The 18,056-nt window shown below is 41.7% G+C and overlaps 1 protein-coding gene across 1 annotated transcript in view; it reads right to left on the reverse strand.

Moving 5' to 3' along the window:
- vps53 (VPS53 subunit of GARP complex) overlaps positions 1-18,056 on the reverse strand; it is a 231,859-nt gene that overhangs the window by 33,805 nt on the left and 179,998 nt on the right. Inside the window, exon 19 of the mRNA XM_043718341.1 lies at positions 14,439-14,508. Within this exon, the coding sequence (XP_043574276.1) occupies positions 14,439-14,508 (70 nt within the window). The remainder of the gene's footprint in view (positions 1-14,438; positions 14,509-18,056) is intronic.

Genomic DNA, 18,056 nt, shown 5'->3' on the forward strand with positions numbered 1-18,056 from the left:
TCTCTACCTGTGACTCCACTTTCAAGGAGCTATGAACCTGCACTCCAAGGTCTCTTTGTTCAGCAACACTCCCTAGGACCTTACCAAGAAATGTGTAAGTCCTGCTAAGATTTGCTTTCCCAAAATGCAGCACCTCGCATTTATCTGAATTAAACTCCATCTGCCACTTCTCAGCCCATTGGCCCATCCGGCCAAGATTCTGTTGTAATCTGAGGTAACCATCTTCACTGTCCACTACACCTCCAATTTAAGTGTCATCTGCAAACTTACTAACTGTATCTCTTATGCTCGCATCCAAATCATTTATGTAAATGACAAAAAGTAGAGGACCCAGCACCAATCCTTGTGGCACTCCACTGGTCACAGGCCTCCAATCTGAAAAACAACCCTCCATCACCACCCTCTGACTTCTACCTTTGAGATACAGAAGTTTGCAAAATTAAAATCTTAGAGTCAGAGGTTTTAACAGCACGCAAAGAGACCCTTTGGGCCATTGTACCTGCACCAATCGTCAAATATTTATTTATACTAACTCCAGTGTGCCATTAATTAAGAGTTTTTACAGGAGTAACAATAGATTCGAACACTAGCTAGTGATTTAGTAACAAGGAGGAATAAGCACAAGGTCACAAAAAAAATGACGTTAATGCTAATATTTTCCATACAAAGAGGTTACTGGAGCAGGGAGAGCTCACAACATATAAAAGCAAGATATTGTAGATGGAAAAAAAAATCCTGGAAACACCACTCAGCAGGTGTGGCAGCATGCATGGACAAAATAGCAGAGTTAGTATTTCAGAACCAGTGACTTTGCATCAGAAAACAGACCTCAAGTTGAACACTATTTCTCACTCCACTGATTATGTCAGAGCCACCAAGTATTCCAGAGTTTGTGTTATTATTTGAGTATATATTTTGGAAGGCAGGTCCACTAAATAATTTAAAAACGATATGGATTAGTATTTGGGTAAGAACAAATGGCTGTAGCGAAATCACAGTGAAATGGATCGGGAAAAGACCTCTCCTTTTGGAATGTAGCTCATGAAATCGCTCTGTTACATATTTCAATTAGAATATTTTCAAGGTTATTGTTTCACAAACACTTAAATATCTGCCAAGTAATCTACCCATAGAATCTGGCAAACGTTAACTTATTGCTATGTTTGCATGCTTACAGGGTATGCAATCACCTTGTAATTCTGTACATCGTCTGCTAAAAATTACCTAAAGGAAGCAGGTTTGAGATCAAAGTTGGAGAATGGTAGAAACAGGTTGTGGGAAACTAGCCTTAAATCTTTGAACCATAGAGTGATTGATAGTTTTATTTAATTGTTAAAGATTTCTTTTCATGTTCTTTGTCTCAGGGGTTAGAATGGAAGGGGGCATGGTTAATTACCTAGGCAGAGATATTAACTTGGTAGCTTTATGCCAATTCAGCCATTCTTCCTGTTTTTCTGTAAGGAGGGGCACCAAAGACTCTGGGGAGGATTCAGTCTTCAATAAAAACTTGCAACTGGATCTAAGGGACACCTTTTTCATGCAGAGGATAGTGCACATATGGAAGGAGGTGCCACAGGAATTGGTGGAGGCTGGTACAATTATAATATTTGGACATAGGTTTGCTTGCTGAGCTGGGAGGTTCATTTCCAGATGTTTCATCGCCCTACTAGGTAACATCTTCAGTGGACCTCAGGCGAAGCAGTGTACATGATTCCTGCTTTCTTTTTATATATTTGGGCTTCTTTGGGTTGGTGATGTCATTTCCTGTTCTTTTTCTCAGGGGGTGGTAAATGGGATCCAAGTCACTGTGCTTGTTGAGAGAGTTCCAGTTGGAATGCCATGCTTTCTAGGAATTTTTGTGTCTCTCTCTCTGTTTGGCTTGTACTAGGATGGATGTGTTGTCCCAGTCTAGATTAATTTAGGGCATCTAGTCAGCATGGACGAGTTGGACTGAAGAGTCTGTATCTGCGCTGATCTAAAGATCACCATTATTTGGATTGCATTAATGAAGAATTATGTCTTATTCTTTTTGTGTGGAGAATTCTAGGTTGATGACCTCCCAAACTTACTGACAGCTCTTTCAAATCTAAAGCTCAGACAAGATTAATTTTATCCCAAAGTTAAGATTTTTAAAAAATGGGATGTGGGCATCACTGGCTGGCCCAGTATTTATTGCCCATCTCCAGTTGTCCTCAAAGTGATGATGGGGAGCTGCCTTCTTGAACTCCTGCGGTGTCAGACAGTGCTGTTCGGGAGGGAGTTCCAATATTTTGACCCATTGACACTGAAGAAATGGCTATAAATTTCCAAAACAAGATAGGGAGTGATTTGAAGTGGAATGTGCAGGTGGTGGATATTCCCACGTATCTCCTGTCTTTATCCTTCTAGATGGTAGTGGTCATCAGGTTTGGGAAGTGCTGTCCAGGGAATCATGCAGAATTTCTGAATTGCGTCTTGTAGATGATATACACTGCTACTTCAGAGTATCGATGGTGTAGGCTGTGAATATCTGTGGGTGTGTTTCCAATAAAGCTGGCTGTTTTGTCCTGGATAGTGACAAGCTTTTCAAATGTTCTTGGAATTACACTCATCCAGGCCAGCGGGGAGTATTTTTTCACACTCCTGAATTGTATTGTGCAGACAGTGGGCTGATTTTGAGGGATATAAGAAACAAGTTACTCATTGTAGGATTTCTAGTCTCTGACCTACTTTTGTCCAGAGCTAGTCCTGTTCAGTTTCTGGTCAATAGTTACCCTCAGGAAGTTGATAATGGGGGATTTAGCAAAAGTAATGCTTGAATGTCAAGGGGAGATGGTTGGATTCTCTCTTGTTGGAGATGGTCATTGCGTGGCACTGCTATGGCATGAACATTACTTGCCATTTGTCAGGTCAACCCTGGACATTGGTTGGATCTTGCTGCATTTGGACATAGACTGCTTCAGTGTCTGAGGATTCAAGATTGAACATTATTCCACAAGTAGACATAACTCCAATATTTTTTATATGAAGACAGACTGCAGCAGCACATCAGAAAGTACAAGATAATTCCTTCACATGTTTGGTGCTTTCTTTTAGGCATTTATTTAAAATCTCAGCCAGAAAATTAAACAGTTTATATGTTTTACCAAAGGCTATTGGAAACACATGATGCATGCCATTCAATGCTTTTCTTCCTCAGGTAAATACCAGTTCCACCACTAGTACCTTATCCAAGTGACCATCCTACTGACCGACCTAGATGACTGGGTATTTTACAGGGTTAGTTATTGATATTATTCAGGAATGGGCCCCAAATGGATTTTCACATCCTCAGACATGAGTGCAGAGAACAACTGTAGCTCTGATGGTCGATAGTTAAAAACTCTGTTTCAGCAAGACATTTGATAGGGTTCCCCATGGGTAGGCTCATTCATAAAGTCAGGAAGTAGGGGATACAGGGGGATTTGACTATCTGGATTCAGAATTGGCTGGCTGACAGAAGGCAGAGAGTGGTTGTAGATGGAAACTATTCTGCCTGGAGGACAGTGTTGAGTGGGGTCCTGCAGGGCTCTGTTCTTGGGCCTCTGCTCTTTATAGTTTTTAATAAATGACTTGGATGAAGAGGTTGAGGGGTGGGTTAGTAAATTTGCAGAGGTCACAAAGGTTGCAGATCGAAGAAGGGCTTATGCCCGAAACGTCGATTCTCCTGTTCCCTGGATGCTGCCTGACCTGCTGCGCTTTTCCAGCAACACATTTCCAGCTCTGATCTCCAGCATCTGCAAACCTCACTTTCTCCTCCTTGCAGATCGAGGGCTACTGCAGGCTGCAGCGCAACATAGACAGGATGCAGAGCTGGGCTGAAAAATGGCAGATGGAGTTCAACCTGGATAAATGCGAAGTAACGCATTTTGGAAGGTTGAACTCAAATGCTGAATATAGGATTAAAGACAGGATTCTTGGCAGTGTGGAGGAACAGAGGGATCCGGGTGTGCAAGTACATAGATCCCTCAAAGTTGCCACCCAAGTAGATAGGGTTGTTAAGCAAGCATATGGTGTTTTGGCTTTCATTAACAGGGGGATCGGGTTTAAGAGCCACGAGGTTTTGTTGCAGCTCTACAAGTCGCTGGTGAGACTACACTTGGAATACTGTGTCCGGTTCTGGTTGCCTTATTATAGGAAAGATACAGAGGCTTTGGAGAGGGTGCAAAGAAGGTTTACCAGGATGCTGCCTGGACTGGAGGGCTTGCCTTAAGGTTGAATAAGCTCAGACGTTTCTCTCTGGAGAGGAGGAAGAGAGGAGACCTGATCGAGGTGTACAAAATAATGAGAGGAATAGATAGAGTCAATAGCCAGAGACTTTTCCCCAGGGCAGGATCGATTGGTCAGAGAAGTCATAGTTTGAAGATATTAGGAGGAAGGTATAAAGGATCAGAGGTAGGTTCTTTACGCAGAGAGTTGTGAATGCATGGAATGCGCTGCCAGCTGTGGTGGTGGAAGCAAAGTCACTGGGGACATTTAAGCGACTGCTGGATATGCGTAAGGATAGCAATGAGTTGAGGGGTGTGTAGGTTAAGTTACTAGATTTTACATTAGGATTAAATCTTGGCACAACATCATGGGCCAAAGGGCCTGTTCTGTGCTGTACTTTTTCTATGTTCTATAATTGCGAGCAGGAATTGGGAAATTATGTTGAGGTTGTACAAAACATTGGTGAGGTCTCTTCTGGGATACTGGTGTCCAGTTTTGGTCGCCCAGTTGGAGAAAGGATACTATTAAGCCGGAGAGGGTTCAGAAGAGATTTACCAGGATGTTTGACTTATAAGAAAGGCTGGGACTACTTTCACTAGAGCATAGGAGTTTGAGATACCCTTATTAAAGATTATAAAATCATGAGGTGTATAGATAGAGTTAGTGGCAATTGTCTTTTCCCAAGGTTGGGGGATTTCAAGACTAGGGGGGTACATTTTTAAGGTGAGAGGAGAGAATGTTTTAAAAAAGCCATGAGGGGAATCTTTTTTCTTTTACACAGAAGATGGAATGAACTTCCTGAGGAATTACTGGATGTGGGTACAATTACAAAGTTTAAAAGATACTTTGATAAGTATATGAACAGGAAAGGTTTGGAGGGATAATGGCCAGGAGTAGGCAGGTGAGACTAGTTTAATTTGGGATTATGTTCAGCATGGACTGGTTAGACCAAATAGCCTGTTTCTGTCTGTACGACTCTATAACTCTAGAAATCTATAATTTGATATTGATCTGGGTTTGAAACTGGGATCGTCTAATCTATACAGCTGTGCCATAAATGACTGATCAATGGTGGCTGTGATAAGATGACATTAGAAGCATGCATGATCAAGCTCAGTAGGATTAGGCTTTGAAAAACATTAAGCATGAACAATGATACACAGCTCCATGTGCACTACTTTTTAAAATAAAAATCTATTAAATAGAAGAAAATCAAACTTTCCATTTCCAGAGAGAGACTTCAAACAAATTTTAAACATATAGCAATGTGAAATCACGTCTTGGGTATCAGTGCCTCATGAAATTAAATCGACAGGATTGTAACGACGTAGTCAGAATTCTCCACTATAAAAACACTAGGAGCTGTCCATAAACAGCTGTAGCCATAGTCAACAGCTGAGCTGTTGAAAGCCAATCCCTCAACCATACCATTCACACAAAGAATGTTGCTGTAACAAGCAAACAGAGAAACCTACAGATATGCAATGCTCTGATGGAATAAACAGCTGCATCCATAGTCAGCATGGCTTTGTATGAGGGAAATCATGTCTCACAAACTTGATTGAGTTTATTTGAGCAAGCAACCAAAAGGATTGATGCAGAGCGGTAGACATCGTTAACATGGACTTCAGTAAAACCTTTGACAAGGTTCCGCATGATAGATTAATTAGTAAAGTTAGATCACATGGAATTCAGAGAGCTTGCCAACTGGAAACATATGGCTTTATGGTAGGAGACAGAGGGTGGTGGTGGAGGATTGTTTTTCAGACTGAAGGTCTATGATCAGTGACCATTCCACAGGGATCAGTACTGGGGCCACTTTTGTTTGTCATTAAGTAAATGATTTAGATGAGTATTTAGCAGATATGGTTAGTAAATTTGGGGATTACACCAAAATTGGTGGTATAGCAGAAAGTAGGCTATCAAAGATTATAAAGAGATCTTGATCAATTGGGTCAATGGGCTGAGTGGCAGATGAAGTTTAATTTGGATAAATGCAAGGTGTTGCATATTGGTAATACAAACACAGGCAGGATTTATTAGATTAGATTAGATTACTTACAGTGTGGAAACAGGCCCTTCGGCCCAACAAGTCCACACCGCCCTGCCGAAGCGCAATCCACCCATACCCCTACATTTACCTAACACTACGGGCAATTTAGCATGGCCAATTCACCTGACCTGCACATCTTTGGACTGTGGGAGGAAACCGGAGCACCCGGAGGAAACCCACGCAGACACGGAGAGAATGTGCAAACTCCACACAGTCAGTCGCCTGAGGCGGGAATTGAACCCGGGTCTCTGGCTCTGTGAGGCAGCAGTACTAACCACTGTGCCACCGTGCCGTCTACAATTATACAATTAACAATAGGGCCCTGGATAGTGTTGTAGAACCAGAGAAACCTAGAGATTCAGGTACATAGTCCTTTGAAATTGCGTCACAGGTAAACAAGGTATTTAAGGCGGCATTTAACATGTTTACTTTAATTGCTCAGACCTTCACGTATTGGAGTTGGGATGTCATGTTGAGATTGTACAGGATGTTGGTGACGCCTCTTCTGGATTACTGTGAGCAATTCTGGTTACTCGGCCATAGGAAGATTATTATTAAATGGAGAGGGTTCTGAAAAGGTTCACCAAGATACAGTGAAAAGTGTTGTTTTATATACTTATACAGGCAGATCATACCATACAAAATGCATCAGGGTAGTAGAACAGAGTGCTTAATACACTATTACAGCTGCAGAGGAACAGATCAGAATTAACATTAACAAAGTCTAACAACAGTGGGGAAGGAGCTGTTTTTTAATCTATTTGTCGAGGTATTCAAACTTTTATATCTTATGCCTGATGGAAGAGGATGGAAGAGAGTATAACCGGAGTGGAAAGGCTCTTCAATTATGTTGGCTGCTTTCCCGAGGTAGCTGAAAGTATAGATAGAGTAAATAGATGGAAGGCTGGCTCGTGTGATGGACAGGGCTGTGTTCATACCATGCAGTTGTCATACCATGCTTTCAATGGTACATCTATAAAAATTGGTTTAGGTCTTTGTGGACATTGCGAGCTTCCTTAGCCTCCCGAGGAAGCAGAGAAATTGTTGTGCTTTCTTGACAGTCATGTCAATTTGGGTAGACCAGGACAGATTGTTGGCGATCATAACTCGCAGGAATTTAATACTCTGCACCATCGATACAGACAGGGGTGTGCCCTCCCCTCCACTTCCTGAAGTCAATGACCAACTCCATCATTTTGCTGAGACTGATGGAGGGATCGTCATCTTTACACCATGCCACTAAGTATTCAATCTCTTTCCTGTATTCTGTCTTGTCGTTGTTTGAGATCCAACCAACGATGTTAATGTCATCAGCAAACTTGTAAATGGAGTTGGGGTGGAACTTGGCTGCACAGTCGTGAATACATAAGGGGCAGAGTAGGGGAATGAGTATGCAGCCTTGTAGGGCACTGGTCATAGTCATAGAGTGTACAGTACAGAAACCGACCCTTTGGTCCAACTCGTCCATGCCAACCAGATATCCCAACCTAATCTAGTCCCACTTGCCAGCACCCGGCCAATATCCCTCCAAACCCTTCCTATTCATATACCCATCCAAATGCCTCTTTTAACTGTTGCAATTGTACCAGCCTCCACCACATCCTCTGGCAGCTCATTCTATACACGTACCACCCTCTGTGAAAAAGTTGCCCCTTAGGTCTCTTTTATATCTTTCCCCTCTCACCCTCAACCTATGCCCTCTAGTTCTGGACTCCCCTACCTCAGGGACAAGACTTTGCCTATTTACCCTATTCATGCCCCTCGATTTTGTAAACATCTATAAGGTTACCCCTCAGCCTCCGACGCTCCAGGGAAAAAAGCCCCAGCCTGTTCAGCCTCTAACAATAGCTCAAATCCTCCAACCCTAGCAACATCCTTGTAAATCTTTTCTGAACCCTTTCAAGTTTCACAACATCTTTCCGATAGGAAGGAGACCGGAATTGCACACAATATTCCAACAGTGGCCTAACCAATGACCTGTACAGCTGCAACATGACCTCCCAACACCTGTACTCAATATTCAGACCAATAAAGGAAAGCATACCAAATGCCTTCTTCACTATCCTATCTACCTGCGACTCCACTTTCAAGGAGCTATGAACCTGCACTCCAAGGTCTCTTTGTTCAGCAACACTCCCTCGGACCTTACCATTAAGTGTATAAGTCCTGCTAAGATTTGCTTTCCCAAAATGCAGCACCTCGCATCTATCTGAATTAAACTCCATCTGTCACTTCTCCGCCCATTGGCCCATCTGGTCAAGATCCTGTTGTAATCTGAGGTAACCCTCTTCGCTGTACACTACACCTCCAATTTTGGTGTCATCTGCAAACTTACTAACTGTACCTCTTAGGCTCACATCCAAATCATTTATGTAAATGACAAAAAGTAGAGGACCCAGCACCGATCCTTGTGGCAACTCCACTGGTCACAGGCCTCCAGTCTGAAAAACAACCCTCCACCACCACCACCCTCTGTCTTCTACCTTTGAGCCAGTTCTGTATCTAAATGGCTAGTTCTCCCTGTATTCCATGTGATCTAACCTTGCTAATCAGTCTCCCATGGGGAACCTTGTCGAACGCCTTACTGAAGTCCATATAGATCACATCTGCCGCTCTGCCCTCATCTATCCTCTTTGTTACTTCTTTAAAAAACTCAATCAAGTTTGTGAGACATGATTTCCCACACACAAGTCCATGTTGACTATCCCTAATCAGTCCTTGCCTTTCCAAATACATGTACATCCTGTCCCTCAGGATTACCTCCAACAACTTGCCCACCACCGACGTCAGGCTCACTGGTCTCTAGTTCCCTGGCTTCTCCTTACCACCCTTCTTAAACAGTGGCACCACATTAGCCAACCTCCAGTGTTCCGGCATCTCATCTGTGATGATTGATGATCAAATATCTCAGCAAGAGGCCCAGCAATCACTTCTCTAGCTTCCCACAGAGTTCTTGGGTACACCTGATCAGGTCCTGGGGATATATCCACCTGTATGCGTTTCAAGACAACCAGCACTTTCTCCTCTGTAATATGGACATTTTACAGTCTATATCTTCCATATCCTTTTCCACAGTAAATACTGATGCAAAATACTCATTTAGTACCTGCCCCATCTCCTCCGGCTCCACACAAAGGCCGCCCTTGCTGATCTTTGACGGGCCCTATTCTCTCCCTAGTTACCCTTTTGTCCTTAATATATTTGTAAACACCTTTTGGATTCTCCTTAATTCTATTTGCCAAATCCTTTTTGCCCTCCGGATTTCCCTGTTAAGTATACTCCTACTGCCTTTATTCTCTAAGGAATCACTATCTAGCCTGTCAATACCTTACATGTGCTTCCTTGACCAAAACCTCAATTTCTCTAGTCATCCAGCATTCCCTATACCTACCTGCCTTTCCTTTCTACCTAACAGGAATATACTTTCTCTGGATTCTAGTTATCTCATTTCTGAAGGCATCCCATTATCCAGCCATCATTTTACGTGCGAACATCTGCCCCCAATCAGCTTTTGAAAGTTCTTGCCTAATACTGTCAAAATTGGCCTCTCTCCAATTTAGAACTTCAACTTTTAGATCTGGTCTATCCTTTTCCATCACTATTTTAATTCTAATAGAATTATGGTCGCTGGCCCCAAAGTGCTCCCCCACTGACACCTCCATCACCTGCCTTGCCTTATCTCCCAAGAGGAGGTCAAGTTTTGCACCTTCTCTCGTAGGTACATCCACATACGAATCAGTGCATTTTCTTGTACAGACTTAAATTCCTCTCCATCTAAACCATTAACACTATGGTAGTCCAAGTCTATGTTTGGAAAGTTAAAATCCCCAACCACAACCACCCTATTATTCTTACAGATAGCTGCCTAACTTTCTATATTCTCCCTTCAGAATCTCATCCTTTTCCCTTCCTGTGTCATTGATACAATGTGTACAATGACCTCATGCTGATTCTTCTCCCCTTTGAGAACATTCTGCACAGAGACATCCTTGATCCTGGAAAGCAACACACCATTCTGATTTTTCTCTGCTGGCTGTCTGTGCCCCTGACTGGAGTCCTCTAACACAATCGGTCGCTTAGAATCCAATATATCCCTCATTAGCATCAGTCTTGATACCAGAAACATGGCTGTTCGTGCTACATTCCCCTGTAAGTCCATCACCCCCTACTTTTTCCGAAACAGCACACTTGTTTGAAAATGGGGATAGCCACAGAAGACTCCTGTACTATCTTGGAGTTAACCCATCTACCTAACCGTATCTACGGCCTTTTCCCCTTCTTTTAATTGCTGTCCGTCACACCCGCTAGCTCTTGCAAATTCCTCATTGCCTCGAACTGACGCTCCAACTGATCTGTTCAACCTGACAGGAATCGCAACCAACATTTATTGCAGATATAATCCTCAGTAACCCTTAAACTCTCCTGAAACTCCCACATCTGACCAGGAGAGCATATCACTCCACTAAAGGCCATTTTGTTCTTTCCAACCTACAGACCCAGAAAATAGTACCGTCTTATAGCTCTACAAAACGCTGCTCCAGGCTAACTTAATACTTTTGGATAATATTTTTAAAATTTAAATTGAGACAGATCCCATAAAAAACATATAATCAAGGAAGAACCCACTCTACTCATTATTGTAGATTTACAACAAGGCTATAATTAAAACTATTCACTTATCTGTTTCTGTATTGTGACCTCTCCCAAACAGATTTCTCCAAGATCATTTGTGAATTTCGCTGTTTGTTAAGTTTTCCTAGACACACTCCGATGTCCAGTGATACATGAATTCAAACAGCAGAGGCAGTAACTGCGCAGATTCACTGCTGCGTCAATTAGCAGTGTGGATTCCTTTCTCTCTCTTCCTCCCCTTACCGACCATGTACTTGTTGCCTTTGTCTGTCTTTCTCCCTTTTAAAAGTGCTGTTGCTATGAATTTTTTTTTCCCCAAAGTTCCAAAACAATTGCAACAGCATATAAACAGTAATTGCTGTTCCTGGACTTCGAGAAAATCACCTCCAAACCCTGAAATACCTAAAAAAAAAAAGAGCAGCCAGAAATTTTTCCCATCCTTCATCTTGAATTACCTATGTTGAGAATTATCGTGGAGGAGGTGTCATTGCCTATTCTTACTGATTGCGGTATATGGGTCAGAGGATTCAGTTACAGATAGGGGAGCAGAGATCTAAATCTCAGTTTACAGAGGAGTTTATTTGGAATTATGGTGCCGAAGGTGGAACTATCATCAATGAGTTGGAGTCAGAAGAAGATATCCTTATGATGCAACGTACCGGGATGTGTGTCGAGCCAGGGAGATGGCATCTGCCATGGACCTGTTGTGCCAGAAGAAAAATTGCGAAGGATCAAGGCAATTTGGTAGGCTGGAGGTGGTGTGAACCATGACTAACTTCGTGAAGCACTTTATAATTACAGAGGTCAGAGCCACCGGCTGGTAGTCATTGAGGTACGCTGTATGATATTTCTTTGACACCGGGACGATAGAGGTGATCCTGTAGCAGGTGAGGACTTCAGATTATAGTAGGGGAGAGGTGAAAGATGTCTACAAGTACTCCCGCCAGTTGGTCCACACAGGATCTGAGTGCATGGCTGGGGACTCTATTGGGCCAGTTGTTTTCCATGGGTTTACGCTCAAGAAGGCTGATCTAAGGTCTGTGTTGGTGATTGTGGGGACAGATGCATCCGAACACTGTTGGGATGAGTGACACTGTTTCACTGACCTTCTGTTCAAAGCAAGCACTGAGCTCATCGATTAGGGATATAATGTTCCCAGTGATTGAGACTGACTTCATTTTGTAGCCCATTATGTTGTGTAAGCCTTGCCACAAATGATAGGTGTCCATGTGGTTGGTCTCTGTTTCAATCTTAGTTTGGTATTGCCTCTTGGTCTCTCTGGTGGCCTTACGAAAGTCATACCTGATTTCCCGTTTAGTCAGGGTTGCCTATTCTGTATGCTTCAAACCTGGACTTCAGAGGGAGTGGATCTCCTGATTCATCCATGGTTTACAGCTGAGGAACATTCGAATTAACTTTTTCGGCATTCAGTCTTCTACACACTTACTAATGAAGTTGGTGGCAGTGGTGGCATGCTCGTTTAGGTTGGCCACTGAGTTCTTTAATATGGTTCACCAACTCTAAGCAGTCACATTGAAGTCCTTCCATCGCCTCAGATCAAACCTGCACTACTTTCTGTACTGGGTCCTTAAGCTTCAATTTGTGCTTGGAAGCTGGGAGGAGGAGGACAGCGTTGTGATCGGATTTTCCACAATGCAGAAGGGAGAGTAGGAAATGTTTGGAGGGATATGGGACAAAGTGGGCAATGGAAGCGGACAAGTGGGACTAGTTTGGTTTGGAAACATAATCAACATGGACTAGTTGTACCAAAAGGGTCAGTTTCCATGCTGTATGACTATGACCATAGTCTGCAGGTAGATCTCAAAAATATTCAGCCATTTATTAGTCTATTTATTTCTGAATGGTAAGATTACTGGAGATCAATTTTGCAAATTAGGAGGAAGCATACACATTAGAAAAATTCAAGTTAATTAATAGTAAGAACATGTAAAGTGACTAATGTTTAGGTGCTGAGCTACCTAGATAAATCATGTTTGTTGTACTGCTCCTAACATATGCAGAGCCTTATGCATGAATATTTTTAGCATGAATAGATGTCCTGGCACTCAGGAATATTTGTTCCTGTAATTAACCAAATCAGGGAACTTCACAGAGATGGTTGAAATGTATTTTATTTGTGCCCTTTGATATAAACCTGAGACTACAAGCTTTCATCCTCTTCTGCTGGTTGAATTGGAATCCATTTCTCACAACTAAGAAAATGAAGACAAGTAGCTTCTCCAGAGAATGGTTGCACTTATGATCAAAAGCTAATACATATTGTCTTTGAGAGCTCAAGTCTGGCAGCATATTACAAAGCACAACGGCAAAACAAAGCCGTTATCAGCAATCCACCTTGAACACAGTAAAGAAGGCAATGATATGACTGACCCTACCTCCCACTCTCAAATGCATGTTTATATGCTGCATAACACTGAACACTAGGATCTTAAGTAGTTACATAACAAAAAACATTGACACTGATCACCCACAGAATTAAATTTTATACACTTTATATCCATACCTGTGCAGTACTATGAAAATTACAGTTATATACTATCAAGTCACATGGCAGGTTCATCATGGAATTTTGCTCAATATACTGCAGTATTTTCAAAAATTTTTTAAAATAATCCTTTCAGAGACTAACGGTGTTGTTGGAGAGGCCAGCATTCATTGCCCATCCCTAATTGCCCAGAGGGCAGTTAAATGTCAACCACATCACTATGGGTCTGGAGTTGCATGTAGGCTGGACTGGGTAAGGATGGCAATTTCTCTTCCTAAAGGACATTAGTAAACCAGATAGGTTTTCCCAACAATTGGCAATGAATTCATGGTGATCATTAGACTCTTAATTCCAGGGTTTTTTAAACAATTATTCCAAGAACAAAATGGAATATACCCGAGTTTCCAACACTACCCATCATTGTGATGCGCTTATATTGTTATTACATTTAAGAAATGGGAATTAATTGACATAAAATATATTCCAGGATGTCACTTTTAATGTTGCTTTGTAATCATGTGTTGAGAAACAAATGTATTGATATATCAGTTTACCAGCCCTATGGAGAGATTCAAGCAATGTACTCAATGAAGCTCAAGCATTTTGAATCAAAAGTGTACTGTTTATACCTTATGGAAATGTGAAAACATAACAGATGCATTTTGTAATATTGACAATTTACGTTTACTAAGTTAGAACAATGCAATTTCAACTGTAGGACTTTGATTTGCATCACAAGAAAGATCTATTAGAAATAAGAAACATTTGCATTCTTAATCCCAGTTTCTAATAGATAAAACTGTGTGGTGTCAATGAAGTTCCTGAACCCAGCTGCCCCAGTCAAGAATAGATGAATATCATTCAATTGAAACAGGCAAATTCATGTTCTAGTTAGGAGTCCAGCACTCTGGGCTACTGAACAAAATAAATGTTTGAAACTAATTGAAAATAAGCTGATTATTTTAGTAAAATAACTAAATATTCAAGCAATTAATTCCAAGGAGACACTAGAAATCTTACCTGTTCTGCTCCCACCATACTTATTGGCTTGCACTTGAAGAGGTGGTTGATGAACTTGGGAATGAAGGAGCTGCATAATTTACAAAACAAAAAAACATGCATTACCCTCGGAATGAAAAAGGCTTAACAAAACTAAAATAGCTTTTCACCTTTGGAAAAGATGAAATTCATTAGGGGATCAAACTATATTGCAGGGCCACATTGCATTAGAGTAGCAAAGATGCAGGTTCACACCAAAGATGACTGTGGCTGAGGTCATAATCTCAGCCGCACTGGCACAGTTTGGTCAAGTACTGGTCCACATCTGTTATTATCCATCAACCATCCCAGTTGTGCAGCTCTCTGGTTAGTATAGAAACACTTTTCATACCAGAGTTACTCCATTAATATTTAGTTTCTGAAATATCAAAAAGATGATTGAAAAAGTCACTGGTAAAACGTTTGGGAGTATGTTGTGAGCTGGTTACTCTACTGGCTAGCAGGACATGTATAATAATGAGAGCTGTAGAAAGGTAGAAGGGGAGAAAAAGTGCTCAAAAATCAAAACATTGAGACACTAAATTGAATATACAAAATTGTATATTCTTACCCTTTTTGGTTATAGATACTTTCCAATCAACCTGTTCAGCGATGTTATCTCATCTCTGGAGCAGGTTGGGCTTGAACCCAGGCCTCCAAATCCAGAGGTTAAGGTCAGGGAATGCAGCAATATTCACAGTTCAACATGAGAATTTTATACAACGTTTTGCGTGAGAATTAAAAAAAAACTAGATTGAAGGAAAGATGAAGATAGTAAATTCCAGAAAAGTAGAAGAAAATCATGTCATTATTAAGCTGAAGCAAAATTAACAAAGCAAATAAATGTGTCTGAAAACGTTGTCAGACCTGTTGAGTATTTCTAGCATTTTCTGTTTTTGCTAGAACAATTTCATCTTTTTCCAGGAGAGTCATTCCATAAGACCATAACACACAGGAGTGGAAGGCAGGCTATTCAGCCCATTGAGTCCACTCCAGCATTCAATGATGGGCATTTCAACTCCACTTATCCGCATTCTCCCCATAGCCCTTAATTCCTTGCGAGATCAAGGATTATCTATCTCTGCCTTGAAGATACCAAACATCCCGGCCTCCACTGCACTCCGTGGCAATTAATTCCACAGGCCCACCACTCTCTGGCTGAAGAAATGTCTCCTCATTTGACCCTCTCTAATTCTAAGGCTGTGCCCACGGGTCCAAGTTTCCCCACCTAACAGAAACTTCTCAGCGTCCACCCTTTCTAAGCCATGTATTATCTTGTAAGTTTCTATTAGATCTCCCCTCAACCTTCTAAACTCTAATAAATACAATCCCAGGATCCTCAGCCGTTCATCGTATGTTTGGCCTACCATTCTAGGGATCACCAGTGTGAATCTCCGCTGGACAAGCTCCAGTGCCAGTATGTCCTTCCTGAGGTGTGGGGCCCAAAATTGGACACAGTATTCTAAATGGGGCCTAACTAGAGCTTTATAAAGTCTCGGAAGCTTTTATATTCCAACCCTCGAGAAAAAAATGACAACATTACATTTGCTTTCTTAATTACGGACTCAACCTGCAAGTTAACCTTTAGAGAATCCTGGATTAGCACTCCCAGATCCCTTTGTACTTTGGCTTTATGAATTTTTTCACCATTAGCACTCCCAGATCCCTTTGTACTTTGGCTTTATGAATTTTCTCACCATAGTCCATGCCTGTATTCTTTTTTCCAAAGTGCAAGACCTCGCATTTGATCACGTTGAATTTCATCAGCTATTTCCTGGACCACTCCTGAATCTTTCTGCCACCTCCTCACCACTACTTGCTCATCCACCCAAGTTAATATCATCAATTAACTTCACGAGAATGCCCCCAGTCCCTTCATCCAGATCATTAATATATAAAGTGAACAGTTGCAAGCCAAAAACTGAACACTGCGGGACACCATTTGTCACGAGATGCCATTCTGAAAAAGAACCTTTTATTCCAACTCTCTGCCTTCTGTCAGACAGCCAATCCTCAATCCATGCCAATAGCTCACCTTGAACACCATGGGCCCTCACCTTACTCAGCAGCATCCCGTGAGGCACCTTATCAAAGGCCTTTTGGAAGTCTAGACAGATGACATCCACTGGGTTTCCCTGGGCTAACCTACTTGTTACCTCCAAAGAATTCTAACAGGTTTGTCAGGCACGGCCTCCCCTTACTAAATCCACGTTGAGTTGTTGTAATCCGACCCTGCGCTTCCATGAATTTAGAAATCGCATCCTGAATGATGGATTCTAGAATTTTACCTACAATCAAGGTTAGGCTAATTGGCCATAATTTTCCATCTTTTGTCTTGATCCTTTGAACAAGAGGGTTACAACAGCGATTTTCCAATCATCTGGGACCAGGAGATTTATCAATATTTAGACCTTTTAGCTTTTCTAACACTTCCTCTTTTGTAATGGCTACCATACTCAACTCTGCCCCCTGACTCTCCTTAATTCTTGGGATATTACTCATGTCTTCCATTGTGAAGACTGACACAAAGTACTTATTAAGTTCTTCAGCTATTTCCTTATCTCCAGCACTAGCCTTCCTGCATCAATTTGGAGCAGCCCAATGTCTACTTCTGCCTGTAGTTTGTTTATGATGTATTGAAAGAAATTTTTACTATCATTTCTAATATTACTGGCTAGCTTACCTTCATATTTGATCCTGTCCTTCCTTATTTCTCTCTTAGTTATTCTCTGTTCGTTTTTGTAGTCTTCCCAATCTTCTGTGTTCCCAGTGCTCTTGACCATTTTATAGGCTCTCTCTTTTACTTTGATACATTTCCTGACATCCTTTGTCAGCCAAGGTTGTCTAATCCCCCCAGCCCGAATAATATTTCTTTCCTTTGGGATGAACCTCTTTACTGTATCCTCAATTACAGCCAGAAATTCCTGCAAGTGTTGTTCTGTCTTCCCTGCTAGGCTCTGCTTCCAGTCGATTTTCATCAGTTCCTCTCTCATGCTCCTATAATTACCTTTATTTGACTATAACACCATTACATCCGATTTTACCCTCTCTCTTTCAAACTACAGACTGAACTTTACCATATTGTGATCGCTACCTCCAAAGTATTCCCTAACTTTAAGATCTTTCATAAAGTTTGACTCATCACATAGCACTAAGTCCAGAATAGCCTGCTCCCTTGTGGGCTCCATCACAAGCTGTTTTAAAAAGCCAGCCTGTAAGCATTCCATTAATTCCCTTTCTGTGGATTCACCGGCAACATTATTTACCCAGTCCACCTGAATATTGAAGTCCCCATGATCATCGTGAATTTGCCGTTCTGACATGCCCTATTTCCTGATACAACCTGCACCCTGGTCCTGACCACTATTGGGAGGTCTGTGCATAACTCCCATTATGGTTTTTTTGCCTTCGTGGTTCCTCAACTCCACACACACAGACTCCACATCATCCGGCCCTATGTCATTCAGTGCCATAGATTTAATTTCACTCTTAACTTAACAAGGCCACCCCGCCCCCTCTGCCACCTCCCTGTCTTTTCAATAAGTTGTAAATCCTTGGATGTTTAACTGCCAGTCCGGAATCCCCTGCAACCACAACGTT

Source organism: Chiloscyllium plagiosum, chromosome 28 (genome assembly GCF_004010195.1).
Source record: "Chiloscyllium plagiosum isolate BGI_BamShark_2017 chromosome 28, ASM401019v2, whole genome shotgun sequence".
Taxonomy (NCBI): domain Eukaryota; kingdom Metazoa; phylum Chordata; class Chondrichthyes; order Orectolobiformes; family Hemiscylliidae; genus Chiloscyllium; species Chiloscyllium plagiosum.